Source organism: Balaenoptera borealis, assembly GCF_965194805.1.
Source record: "Balaenoptera borealis genome assembly, chromosome: 1".
NCBI lineage: Eukaryota > Metazoa > Chordata > Mammalia > Artiodactyla > Balaenopteridae > Balaenoptera > Balaenoptera borealis.
In genome coordinates, this window is record NC_138860.1 from 182,529,369 (window position 1) to 182,542,545 (window position 13,177).

A 13,177-nucleotide genomic window follows, 5' to 3' on the forward strand; every position below is an offset into this window, starting at 1 on the left:
TCCCAGGCGGCTCTGGGAAGGGGCATGAGAAGTCAGAGGCTGTAAAGCATGGCACGGGCTCGGGAGCCGGACTGTGGCCTTCAAGTCCTGTCTCTGCCACTTACGGGCTTTGTGAACACAAGGAGGACACCGTATTCTGTTTCCTTTTTTCCAGTCTGTACGCGGGGTGATGGTAGTCCCAATCTGATAGGATTGTTAGAAGTTATTTTAATAAGTTAGCATGTGTACAAGCACTCAGATCATGCCTGGCACACGGCACAGGGGGATGAACCGTGACGGTCCTCTCCTCTGACTACCCACGGGGTGCTTTAGCTTCAGCTTCCCTCGTCTGTCTCTGGGGAAGGTAGTTGGTAATCTTTATGTGTGCATTTGGAAGACTTGCCAGGCTCACTTAAACACCAGTGTGGTTGTTATTAAGAGGAAACACAGGAATTGTGGGTGGGATGACCACAAGGCCGGCTCTGTCTAAGGCTGCTGTGGGCACGCTCTAAGTCCATGGCTCAGAGCCCCCTCGAGGGCGGGACCCCCTCCAGGGGTCTAGGTCTACACGTGGGGCGCGGAAGGCTCTCCATCAAAGGCAACGTTGGTAAGAGCCCGAAAGTAGCTGCCAGGCCTCGGCCTCCGCAGAGCAGGTACCCGAGAGGCCGGGAAAGAGAGCTGGGCCCGGAACCCCCTCCCTCTCGGTCTGATGCGGCCAGGCTGCTTGTTCTGAGTGGCCAGGCCTTTCCCATCTCAAGGTGCACTGTGGGCCTTTGCCCTGTGATTTTTCAGATGTCAGGCCTCAGTACTCCCACAGGGACACGTTTATTGGGGCATAAATGCCACGCGGTCCATAGACAGGACAAGAGCTAGCTTGTTTTGATAGATCAAAATGGAAGTGACAAGGAGAAGGGTGCAATTTCTTTTCTTTTTTTAAAAAATAAATTTAGTTATTTTATTTATTTATTTTTGGCTGCGTTGGGTCTTTGTTGTGGTGCACAGGCTTCTCACTGCAGTGCCTTCTCTTGTTGCAGAGCATGGGCTCTAGGCACACGGGCTTCAGTAGTTGTGGCGCACGGGCTTAGTTGCTCCGTGGCACGTGGGATCTTCCCGGACCAGGGCTCGAGCCCGTGTCCCCTGCATTGGCAGGCGGATTCCTAACCACTGCGCCACCAGGGAAGTCCCAGGTGCAATTTCTTTGTTCTCCTAAGGTAAGTTTGCCAGATTTAGGGGAGGAAAAAAGGATGTTCACTTAAAATAGGATTTCAGATAATGAATAATATTTTAGTGCAAGTGTGTCCCATGCAATATTTGGGACGCACACTAAAACGAAATTCTAAAATTCAAATTTAACTGGGTGTCCTTACTTTATCTGGTAACCCCACCCTAAGAGAGTTCCTAAACTTCAGTCATTCATATACCACTTTCACTATTTTCCCATGTCTCTTGGCTAGCCCCACTATAATTTCTTAGCATTTTTCGTAGAAGCAGCTCCCTTTTTAAACTTAAAAATGTGCATTAAATTAAAAATAACTGTTATAAGAGTAAATAGAGACTCAGTATCTTAAATAAAAATAATCCCCCAAAAGAAGAAATACAGGAATTTCCCTGTTTACCATCAGACCAGGTTGCGGGCATCACATTAAAAAAAAAAAAAAAAGATTGGGGGGAGGGGGTGGGCATGCCCAGGTAATGGGGTTCGGGTGTGGTGACCTGGCCACCAGATGGCGCTCACAGCCTTTGGTCTTGGTTTGTGTCCTTGGAAATCTTGTCATTATTACTCTGGTAGAATTAACAGAAGCGTCAAGGTCTCACAAGTTTTCTGACTCGTTTCCTGCACCATCATGGTTCAGAGTCTATGACATTTGGGGCAGTTACACTTACTTTTTCCCTGGGGCACCTGAGACATTATTGGGGGGGGTCTATGCTAGAAGTTGCGGGGACACAGGCCACTCTGCCCCCCACTCTCCCCAAGGCTATACTTTTGCAAGTTTGTGCTTTGGAAACTTTGAGTAAAAAAATTCTTTCACATCTTACTTTTCTCTGTTGGGGGGAAATACAACTTTTCCATAAAAGGTCCTTGGAACACTGAAAGTGTTTGTAAGTTCTTCTCAGCTTAATGCTTTTATTTGCATGATACCAGAGGCAGAACACACAGAGACAAACTTCCAGAAGGGAAGACATACATTCCCCTCTAAGACTCCAGTGCTTTTGACAGATTTAAAATATTTCAATCTAAGTGTCAGTGTTTTAGGATTTCGGATTGCTGGAAAACTCCAAAGAGTCTTCAAACCTCTTCGATACTTTTACTACCAAAATAAATATCCATATTGTTTGTAATTGGCATAAATTCCAAGATGTTTAATGTCTGTTAAGCTGTGTAATAAAATGGGCACTGAATCATAAGAAAGTTAATAGTGCTAGGAGGAGTGATTGTTTCAAGATAATAATTTGGCTTCTAATTAGCACAGGCGTATAAGAGCACATGGAGGTAAGAATTTTCTAGTGATATTGTAGCGGATCGAAGATCTTTGAGAGCAAATCATTATGCACACACCTTCGGGGACCAGGGAAAACACATAAAGTAATCAGAACAATAAATCAACCTGCCACGTGGCTTACACTTCTGGTGGAATGCTCTGCAGGCAGTAGAATAGTTAAGAAACTAAAATGTCAGTGGATGAAACTCGATTTGAGTTCAAACCAGGGGAGCCTCTGGTTCATATATGCCTTGTTATAAAATATTCTCCTTCAGTTATAAGTGAAGCTCCAGCGGTAGGGGAGGAAACAGCATGATGCATCAGTGTAATTATTTCTAGATAATTTCTTTGTAAAAAAACATTTTTTTCCCCCAGATATCGGCAGCCACTTTAAATAATACTCAAATTGTGACCTGCTGATACTCAAAGATACGTGGAAATTATATAATAGTATATGTCAAATATATTTCAGTTAAAAAAAAAAGGTATGTGGGGAATTCCCTGGTGGTCCAGTGGTTAGGACTCCGTGCTTCCACTGCTGGGGGCCTGGGTTTGATCCCTGGTTGGGGAACTAAGATCCTGCAAGCCACGTGGTATAGCAGAAAAAAAAAGGTATGTGGGAATAATTCAGTCTCATCCATGTACCTGAAAAAGACATGTCATTTGCTCAGGAAAGCTCTGAAATGGGAGAATAACTGAAAGGAATATTTCAGCAAAATTGGGTTCAGTTCAAGAAAAAGATGCTCATTAACGTGTCAGCTACATGTCAAGGTAGCTGTTTGCACTAATAATTCCTATAGGACCTGTTACTTTCATTGTTTTTTCAAAACCAGGTTCGAAGGAGAGTCATTAGTTCATTTAAATATTAGAGCATGTATTTGTTTACTTGTTTATTCTGTCTCCCTCACTAGAGCATAACAGGGGGAAGGATCATGTCTGTCTTTTTCTCTGCTGAATTCTCAGAGCCTGGAAGAGGGCATGGCACAGGATAGGCCCCCCAAAATATTTATTTGAATGAATGGACGGATGGATGGATGGATGAATAAAGAACAAACAAACAGACACGGTCCTAACAGAGTTCTAGAAGGTTACTGGGCCCAACCTTTGCCTTCATGGAGCTTACAGTTTCCTGCTAGAATCTCCTAGGTTCACCATGCACAATCTGTGTCCTTTCTAGAGCACCATTTCTAGGACTGAGACTGTGTACCTAGAATCGGTTACAGAGGGGAAAGACAGTAAACAGAGAACAAGAGAACCAAGGCCCCCAAGCACTGACTATGTTTTTTTTTTCCCTCTCTCTTTTTAAAAAATGTTTATTTATTTATTTATTTATTTCTTATTAGTCACCCATTTTATACACATCAGTGTATACATGTCAATCCCAATCTCCCAATTCATCACACCACCATCCCCACCCCCTGCCGCTTTCCCCCCTTGGTGTACATACGTTTGTTCTCTACATCTGTGTCTCTATTTCTGCTCTGCAAACTGGTTCATCTGTATGATTTTTCTAGGTTCCACATATATGCGTTAATATACGATATTTGTTCTTCTCTTTCTTACTTCACTCTGTATGACAGTCTCTAGATGCATCCACGTCTCTACAAATGACCCAATTTTGTTCCTTTTTATGGCTGAGTAATATTCCATTGTATATATGTACCACAACTTCTTTATCCATTTGTCTGTCGATGGGCATTTAGGTTGCTTCCATGCCCTGGCTATTGTAAATAGTACTGCAATGAACATTGGGGTGCATGTGTCTTTTTGAATTATGGTTTTCTCTGGGTATATGCCCAGTAGTGGGATTGCTGGGTCATATGGTAGCTCTATTTTTAGTTTTTTAAGGAACCTCCATACTGTTCTCCATAGTGGCTGTTATCAATTTACATTCCCATCAACAGTGCAAGAGGGTTCCCTTTTCTCCACACCCTCTCCAGCATTTGTTGTTTGTAGATTTTCTGATGATGCCCATTCTAACTGGTGTGAGGTGATATCTCATTGTAGTTTTGATTTGCATTTCTCTAATAATTAATGATGTTGAGCAGCTTTTCATGTGCTTCTTGGCCATTGGTATGTCTTCTTTGGAGAAATGTCTATTTAGGTCTTCTGCCCATTTTTGGATTGGGTTGTTTGTTTTTTTAATATTGAGCTGAATGAGCTGTTTATATATTTTGGAGATTAATCCTTTGTCAGTTGCTTCCTTTGCAAATATTTTCTCCCATTCTGAGGGTTGTCTTTTCGTCTTGTTTATGGTTTCCTTTGCTGTGCAAAAGCTTTGAAGTTTCATTAGGTCCCATTTGTTTATTTTTGTATTTATTTCCATTACTCTAGGAGGTGGATCAAAAAATATCTTGCTGCGATTTATGTCAAAGAGTGTTCTTCCTATGTTTTCCTCTAAGAGTTTTATAGTGTCTGGTCTTACATTTAGGTCTCGAATCCATTTTGAGTTTATTTTTGTGTATGGTGTTAGGGAGTGTTCTAATTTCATTCTTTAACATGTAGCTGTCCAGTTTTCCCAGCACCACTTATTGAAGAGACTGTCTTTTCTCCACTGTATATCCTTGCCTCCTTTGTCATAGATTAGTTGACCATAGATGCGTGGGTTTATCTCTGGGCTTTCTATCCTGTTCCATTGATCTGTATTTCTGTTTTTGTGCCAGTACCACATTGTCTTGATTACTGTGGCTTTGTAGTATAGGCTGAAGTCAGGGAGTCTGATTCCTCCAGCTCCGTTTTTTTCCCTCAAGACTGCTTTGGCTATTCGGGGTCTTTTGTGTCTCCACACAAATTTTAAGATTTTTTGTTCTAGTTCTGTAAAAAATGCCATTGGTAATTTGATAGGGATTGCATTGAATCTGTAGATTGCTTTGGGTAGTAAAGTCATTTTCACAATATTGATTCTTCCAATCCAAGAACATGGTATATCTCTCCATTTGTTGGTATCATCTTTAATTTCTTTCATCAGTGTCTTACAGTTTTCTGCATACAGGTCTTTTGTCTCCCTAGGTAGGTTTATTCCTAGGTATTTTATTTTTTTGTTGCAATGGTAAATGGGAGTGTTTCCTTAATACCTCTTTCAGATTTTTCATCATTAGTGTATAGGAATGCAAGAGATTTCTGTGCATTAATTTTTTATCCTGCAATTTTACTAAGTTCATTGATTAGCTCTAGTAGTTTTCTGGTGGCATCTTTAGGATTCTCTATGTATAGTATCCTGTCATCTGCAAAGAGTGACAGTTTTACTTCTTCTTTTCCAATTTGTATTCCTTTTATTTCTTTTTCTCCTCTGATTGCCGTGGCTAGGACTTCCAAAACTATGTTGAATAATAGTGGTGAGAGTGGACGTCCTTGTGTTGTTCCTGATCTTAGAGGAAATGCTTTCAGTTTTTCACCATTGAGAATGATGTTTGCTGTGGGTTTGTCATATATGGCCTTTATTATGTTGAAGTAGGTTCCCTCTATGCCCACTTTCTGGAGAGATTTTATCATAAATCAGTGTTGAATTTTGTCAAAAGCTTTTTCTGCATCCATTGAGATGATCATATAGTTTTTCTTTTTCAATTTGTTAATATGGTGTATCACATTGACTGATTTGCGTATATTGAAGAATCCTTGCATCTCTGGGATAAATCCCACTTGATCATGGTGTATGATCCTTTTAATGTGTTGTTGGATTCTGTTTGCTAGTATTTTGTTGAGGATTTTTGCATCTATATTCATCAGTGATATTGGTCTGTAATTTCCTTTTTTTGTAGTATCTTTGTCTGGTTTTGGTATCAGGGTGATGGTGGCCTCAGAGAATGAGTTTGGGAGTTTTCCTTCCTCTGCAATTTTTTGGAAGAGTTTGAGAAGGATGGGTTTTAGCTCTTCTCTAAATGTTTGATAGAATTCACCTGTGAAGCCTTCTGGTCCTGGACTTTTGTTTGTTGGAAGATTTTTAATCACAGTTTCAATTTCATTACTTGTGATTGGTCTGTTCATATTTTCTCTTTCTTCCTGGTTCAGTCTTGAAAGGTTATACCTTTCTAAGAATTTGTCCATTTCTTCCAGGTTGTCCATGTTATTGGCATAGAGTTGCTTGTAGTAGTCTCTTAGGATGCTTTGTATTTCTGTGGTGTCTCTTGTAACTTCTCCTTTTTCATTTCTAATTTTATTGATTTGAGTCCTCTCCCTCTTTTTCTTGATGAGTCTGGCTAATGGTTTATCAATTTTGTTTAACTTCTCAAAGAACCAGCTTTTAGTTTTATTGATCTTTGCTATTGTTTTCTTTGTTTCTATTTCATTTATTTCTGCTCTGATCTTTATGATTTCTTTCCTTCTGCTAACTTTGGGTTTTGTTTGTTCTTCGTTCTCTAGTTCCTTTAGGCGTAACATTAGATTGTTTATTTGAGATTTTTCTTGTTTCTTGAGGTAGGCTTGTATGGCTATAAACTTCCCTCTTAGAACTGCTTTTGCTGCATCCCATAGGTTTTGGATCGTCGTGTTTTCATTGTCATTTGTCTCTAGGTATTTTTTGATTTCCTCTTTGATTTCTTCAGTGATCTCTTGGTTATTTAGTAACGTACTGTTTAGCCTCCATGTGTTTGTGTTTTTTACAGTTTTTTCCCTGTAATTCATTTCTAATCTCATAGCGTTGTGGTCAGAAAAGATGCTTGGTATGATTTTAATTTTCTTAAATTTACTGAGGCTTGATTTGTGACCCAAGATATGATCTATCCTGGAGGATGTTCCGTGCGCACTTGAGAAGAAAGTGTAATCTGCTGTTTTTGGATGGAATGTCCTACAAATATCAATTAAATCTATTTGGTCTATCATGTCATTTAAAGCTTGTGTTTCCTTATTAATTTTCTGTTTTGATGATCTGTCCATTGGTGTAAGTGAGGTGTTAAAGTCCCCCACTATTATTGTGTTACTGTCGATTTCCTCTTTTAGAGCTGTTAGCAGTTACCTTATGTATTGAGGTGCTCTTATGTTGAGTGCAAATATATTTATAATTGTTATATCTTCTTCGAGGATTGATCCCTTGATCATTACGTAGTGTCCTTCCTTGTCTCTTGTAACATTCTTTATTTTAAAGTCTATTTTATCTGATATGAGTATTGCTACTCCAGCTTTCCTTTGATTTCCATTTGCATGGAATATCTTTTTTCATCCTCTCGCTTTCAGTCTGTATGTGTCCCTAGGTCTGAAGTGGGTCTCTTGTAGACAGCATATATATGGGTCTTGTTTTTGTATCCATTCAGCAAGCCTGTGTCTTTTGGTTGGAGCATTTAATCCATTCACATTTAAGGTAATTATCGATATGTATGTTCCTAAGACCATTTTCTTAATTTTGGGGGTTTGTTTTTGTAGGTCCTTTTCTTCTCTTGTGTTTCCCACTTAGAGAAGTTCCTTTAGCATTTGTTGTAGAGCTGGTTTGGTGGTGCTGAATTCTCTTAGCTTTTGCTTGTCTGTAAAGCTTTTGATTTCTCCATCGAATCTGAATGAGATCCTTGCCAGGTAGAGTAATCTTGGTTGTAGGTTCTTCCCTTTCATCACTTTTAGTATATCATGCCACTCCCTTCTGGCTTGTAGAGTTTCTGCTGAGAAATCAGCTGTTAACCTCATGGGAGTTCCCTTGTATGTTATTTGTCATTTTTCCCTTGCTGCTTTCAATAATTTTTCTTTGTCTTTAATTTTTGCCACTTTGATTACTATGTGTCTCGATGTGTTTCTCCTTGGGTTTCTCCTGTATGGGACTCTGTGCTTCCTGGACTTGGGTGGCTATTTCCTTTCCGATGTTAGGGAAGTTTTCGACTATAATCTCTTCAAATATTTTCTCTGGTCCTTTCTCTCTCTCTTCTCCTTCTGGGACCCCTATAATGCGAATGTTGTTGCGTTTAATGTTGTCCCAGAGGTCTCTTAGGCTGTCCTCATTTCTTTTCATTCTTTTTTCTTTATTCTGTTCCACAGCAGTGAATTCCACCATTCTGTCTTCCAGGTCACTTATCCGTTCTTTTGCCTCAGTTATTCTATTGATTCCTTCTAGTGTATTTTTCATTTCAGTTATTGTATTGTTCATCTCTGTTTGTTTGTTCTTTAATTCTTCTAGATCTTTGTTAAACATTTCTTGCATCTTCTCGATCTTTGCCTCCATTCTTTTTCCGAGGTCCAGGATCATCTTCACTATCATTATTCTGAATTCTTTTTCTGGAAGATTGCCTGTCTCCATTTCATTTAGCTGTTTTTCTGGGGTTTTATCTTGTTCCTTCATCTAGTACATAGCCCTCTGCCTTTTCATCTTGTCTTTCTGTGAATGTGGTTTTTGTTCTGCAGGCTGCAGGACTGTAGTTCTTCTTGCTTCTCCTGTCTGCCCTCTGGTGGATGAGGCTATCTAAGAGGCTTGTGGAAGTTTCCTGATGGGAGGGACTGGTGGTGAGTAGAGCTGGCTGTTGCTCTGGTGTGCAGAGCTCAGTAAAACTTTAATCTGCTTGTCTGCTGATGGGTGGGTCTGGGTTCCCTTCCTGTTGGTTGTTTGGCCTGAGGCGACCCAACACTGGAGCCTACCCAGGCTCTTTGGTGGGGCTAATGGCAGACTCTGGGAGGGCTCATGCCAAGGAGTACTTCCCAGAACTTCTGCTGCCAGTGTCCTTGTCCCTTGGTGAGCCACAGCTGCCCCCCGCCTCTGCAGGAGACCCTCCAACACTAGCAGGAGGGTCTGGTTCAGTCTCCTATGGGGTCACTGCTCCTTCCCCTGGGTCCCGATGCACACACTATTTTGTGTGTGTCCTGCAAGAGTGGAATCTCTGTTTCCCCCAGTCTTGCCAAAGTCCTGCAATCAAATCCCGCTAGCCTTCAAAGTCTGATTCTCTAGGAATTCCTCCTCCCGTTGCCAGACCCCCAGGTTGGGAAGCCTGAAGTGTGGCTCAGAACCTCCACTCCAGTGGGTGGACTTCTGTGGTATAAGTGTTCTCCAGTTTGTGAGTCACCCACGCAGCAGTTATGGAATTTGATTTTATTGTGATAGCGCCCCTCCTACCATCTCACTGTGCCTTCTCCTTTGTCTTTGCATGTGGGGTATCTTTTTTGGTGAGTTCCAGTGTCTTCCTGTCGATGATTGTTCAGCAGTTAGTTGTGATTCTGGTGTTCTCGAAAGAGGGAGTGAGAGCATGTCCTTCTACTCCACCATCTTGAACCAAATCTGACTATGGTTTTAAGCAGAATTATGCACTGAGGCCAAAATTCATCAATGACCAATTGCTTTTTTTATCAACTTTGTTGAGATATAATTTATGTACGAGATCAATGGCCAATTTTAAAGTAGTTCTTCAAAACTTAAAAACAAATTTTTTTTTTGGATTTAGTTTCAGGAGAAAGGAAGTTGACTGGTAAATCCAGACATTCTGGGTGGAGAATTTTTGGTGAAATTCCCTATAAATGAAGCAGCAGCTGCCTTCAGGGTTTGATAAAGTCCTCAGTGTTTGGAACACTGTGGGGTTCCTTCTCCTCATCTCCAGCTCTTTCTGGCTGGGTCCGGGTGGGTGTGAGAAGTGGTCACTGAAGCGACAGGAGTTGGGTGGAAATGCAAAGTGGGTGTGAAAGCATGAGGTGTACAAGGTGGCAGAGCTGAGCCCAAATCACATCACTGCCTCTCACTTGCTGTGCAAGCTGTAACAAGCTCCTGGGCATCTCTGAGCCTGCCTCAGTCTCCTCATCTGTAGAATGGCGTGTGTCAGAAGACAGAGGTTTAAATAGCTAATGTGGGGACTTCCCTCATGGTGCAGTGGTTAAGAATCTGCCTGCCAATGCAGGGGACACGGGTTCGAGCCCTGGTCCAGGAAGATCCCACATGCCATGGAGCAACTAACCCCGTGGGCCACAGCTACTGAGCCTGCACTCTAGAGCCCAAGAGCCACAGCTAATGAAGCCCGCATGCTGCAACTACTGAAGCCTGCGCGCCTAGAGCCCATGCTCTGCAGCAAGAGAAGACACCGCAATGAGAAGCTCACGCACCGCAGCGAAGAGTAGCCTCTGCTCACTGCAACTAGAGAAAGCCCGTGCACAGCAACGAAGACCCAATGCAGCCATAAATAAATAAATTAAATAAATAAATAAATAAATAAATAAATAAATAAATAAATAAGCTAATGCACCAAAAGCGCCTGCACCAGGGCCTGAACATGGTAGGCACTTAATCAAATCTAATTTTGTTCTTACAAGGCTAGGAACCTGCCAACCCTCCACTCCCTGGATCTGCACTCTTCTCCACCATGCTACGCTGACTGCCCATTTCTAACTGCCCGGGTGGCTCCCCCCAGGCTCTACCTGAGAGCTGTCACCCTGTGTTGTGACTCCAAGGCCCCGACCCACTTGTCTCTGAGCCCTACCTGGTTTTTCAAGCTCTGGATCTCTCTCTGTTGGGCATCGTCCTCTTCATGCAGAACCTGAAACTTGGGCGGGATCACCCTCTCCTTCTGCCTGGAGGCGGCTGTTTCCGACAGCTTCTGGCTCAGGTTGGCCACTTTGTTCTGCAGGCTTGCTATCACGGTGTCTTTGTATTTGGATTCAAGTTCAAAATCCGAGAGACGGCTGACTTCTTTTCCCAGCAGCAGAATTATTTCATCCTGGGTGGAGGCCAGATGGGAAATTTACTAGGTGTGGGTCTCCGTGTAAGGTTGAGCCCACTTAAAGAAATACAGGAAAAATATGGTATCATTCTTTGGGAAGGTGAGGGCAGGCAGGGAGGGAAAAAAGCAGACTTTCAAGGCTATCTCTGTCACTTGGAAAATCTCACAGAGACAAGAATTTGGATAAAATGATGTACTTGTATATAGACTCCTGTAATGGATATCTATACCTCACAGGTATGGAAACTTTCCTTTCCCCGAGAATTATACTTTCATATTAAGAACAACTATCCCACTTGGGAACTTTTGTTGCTAGAAAGTTTACTTATAATATTTTCATTTATAATATTCAGCCTAGCACACTGGGGACCTAGGAAAGGTAATTAGGAAAACAACATTCTGTTTGACCACATTCTGCCTATAATGAGGGTTATTTTTTTTAACTTAAAACATTCTGAAATATTTATTTTCCCTTTCCTCTCTTCTAGTACTTCCTGCCTCTTTTGGCTATTCATGTAAGAATTTTTCCCAGGTAACTGAATCTGGAAAGTAAATGAGACGGGGATGGTGATTTATTTGCGTGGGCTCATGTAAACTTTCGGCTGGAAAAACAAAATTGCTGGTAGACTTTACCCACAGGTATAATTAACACTGTCCTCCGTCTCTCCAGTGAAAAAGCTCTGCAGCCAAAGAGTTTGTCAGGTTTTCCAAAAAAGGAAAAAAAAATCCCCCAAACTTCTCACCAGAAGTTATCAATAAAATGTCAGAAAAACTGAAGAAGAAGAAGAAGAAAAATTCCCCAGAGGCCTTTTCCAAAGCAGCCACAGGAGGAGGTAAACGGGCAATTTCTAGGCCAGCTCATTCCCAGGGGAACCGTCCAGTGAGCCTCACGACCTGCTAGCTCCGTGACCTGGGGAAGGACAGGGTCTCGCTCATGAGAAAGCCTGTCTGACATTGCCAACTGCTGCCAGGGGCCTTCCTTTGGGTCCTTGTGAACGCTGGTGGCAAAATTTCAAGAGAGAGCATCAGACATATTCCCTACTCCCGGGCACTTTCTCCTGTTTCACCCTGTTATGATCAGCCAGGTGCTTATTCATTTTTCATGCAACAAACATTCATCAGGCAGCAACTAAGTGCCAGGCCCCGTGCCAGTGCTGGAATGTAAGAAGTTTGCAGAGGGCAGCGGACAGCTGTGGGTTCTGCTTTCCTGGTGAGGGTCCCCTTGCCCTTCCTGGAGGCAGCGTTCCTCCTTCCATGTGGTCTGGGTAGGACTGTCAGTCATGTGCCCTGCTCATTCCTGTGCCATCTCCCCATGTGCATGTGGTCCAAGCTGGTCAATCAGAGATTTCACACATCGATTACAGAGGGAGAGGATCTTGTCTCCTTTTGGATCATAAACTTTAAATATGTAGGCTTGTTTGCCTGAGTTTGTCTTTTCTAACACACAAAGCCAGCCTTATGTAGAAAGCCAGACGCTGAGGGAAACAGAGGGGAGAGATTGGTAGTGGGGAGGTGTTCTGATGACATCATTCAGGCTCCTGGATCTAGCCATGCCTGAAGCTAGTGGTCCTTTAAATTTTCCAATAAGGTGAGCTAATAAATGCTCCCCCTCAAGCTAATTTGTTTAATGTCACTTGAAGGAGTCCTGGCAAGTCAGGGTATAAATGGCTTATAAATAGAAAAAATTATTTCTATTATAAATAGAAAAAATTATAAATGGCTTATAAAAATTTTTCTATAAATCGAAAAAATTATAGTGGTTGCACTATATTTCCAAGTTAAAATTGAGGCAGGTTGAAAAATGGCTGCAAATACTTTGCAGCTTTGCCATCAGTCTATTTCCCCACCCTCTAGTCTGGGCTGGCCCCGTGACTTGCTTTAACCAACGGAATGGCGTGGAAGTGATGCTGCGTGATCGCCAGGCGAGTTCTTACAGGCTGTGCAGCTTCTGCTCTGGCCCCCTGGGAGCCCTGAGACCACCGTGCTGTGGTGCAAAACCACACGCAGAAAGGGGCCCGCCGGTCCAGGCATCCTGGCTGAGGCCCCAGATGTGGGAAGGAGGCCATTGGAGACCACCGGCCTGGCCAAGCCACCGGCTGACTGAGGCCG

At 42.4% G+C, this 13,177-nt stretch overlaps 1 protein-coding gene across 5 annotated transcripts in view; it reads right to left on the reverse strand.

The window, feature by feature from the left end:
* Positions 1-13,177, reverse strand: part of FHAD1 (forkhead associated phosphopeptide binding domain 1) — a 147,013-nt gene that overhangs the window by 78,121 nt on the left and 55,715 nt on the right. For all 5 annotated transcript variants that reach the window (XR_014241652.1, XM_082380985.1, XM_082380982.1 and 2 more), the window contains one exon: positions 10,829-11,065. Coding sequence is in view for 4 of the 5 variants with exons in the window: in XM_082380985.1 (XP_082237111.1) it covers positions 10,829-11,065 (237 nt within the window). In the remaining variant the exon portion in view is untranslated. The remainder of the gene's footprint in view (positions 1-10,828; positions 11,066-13,177) is intronic.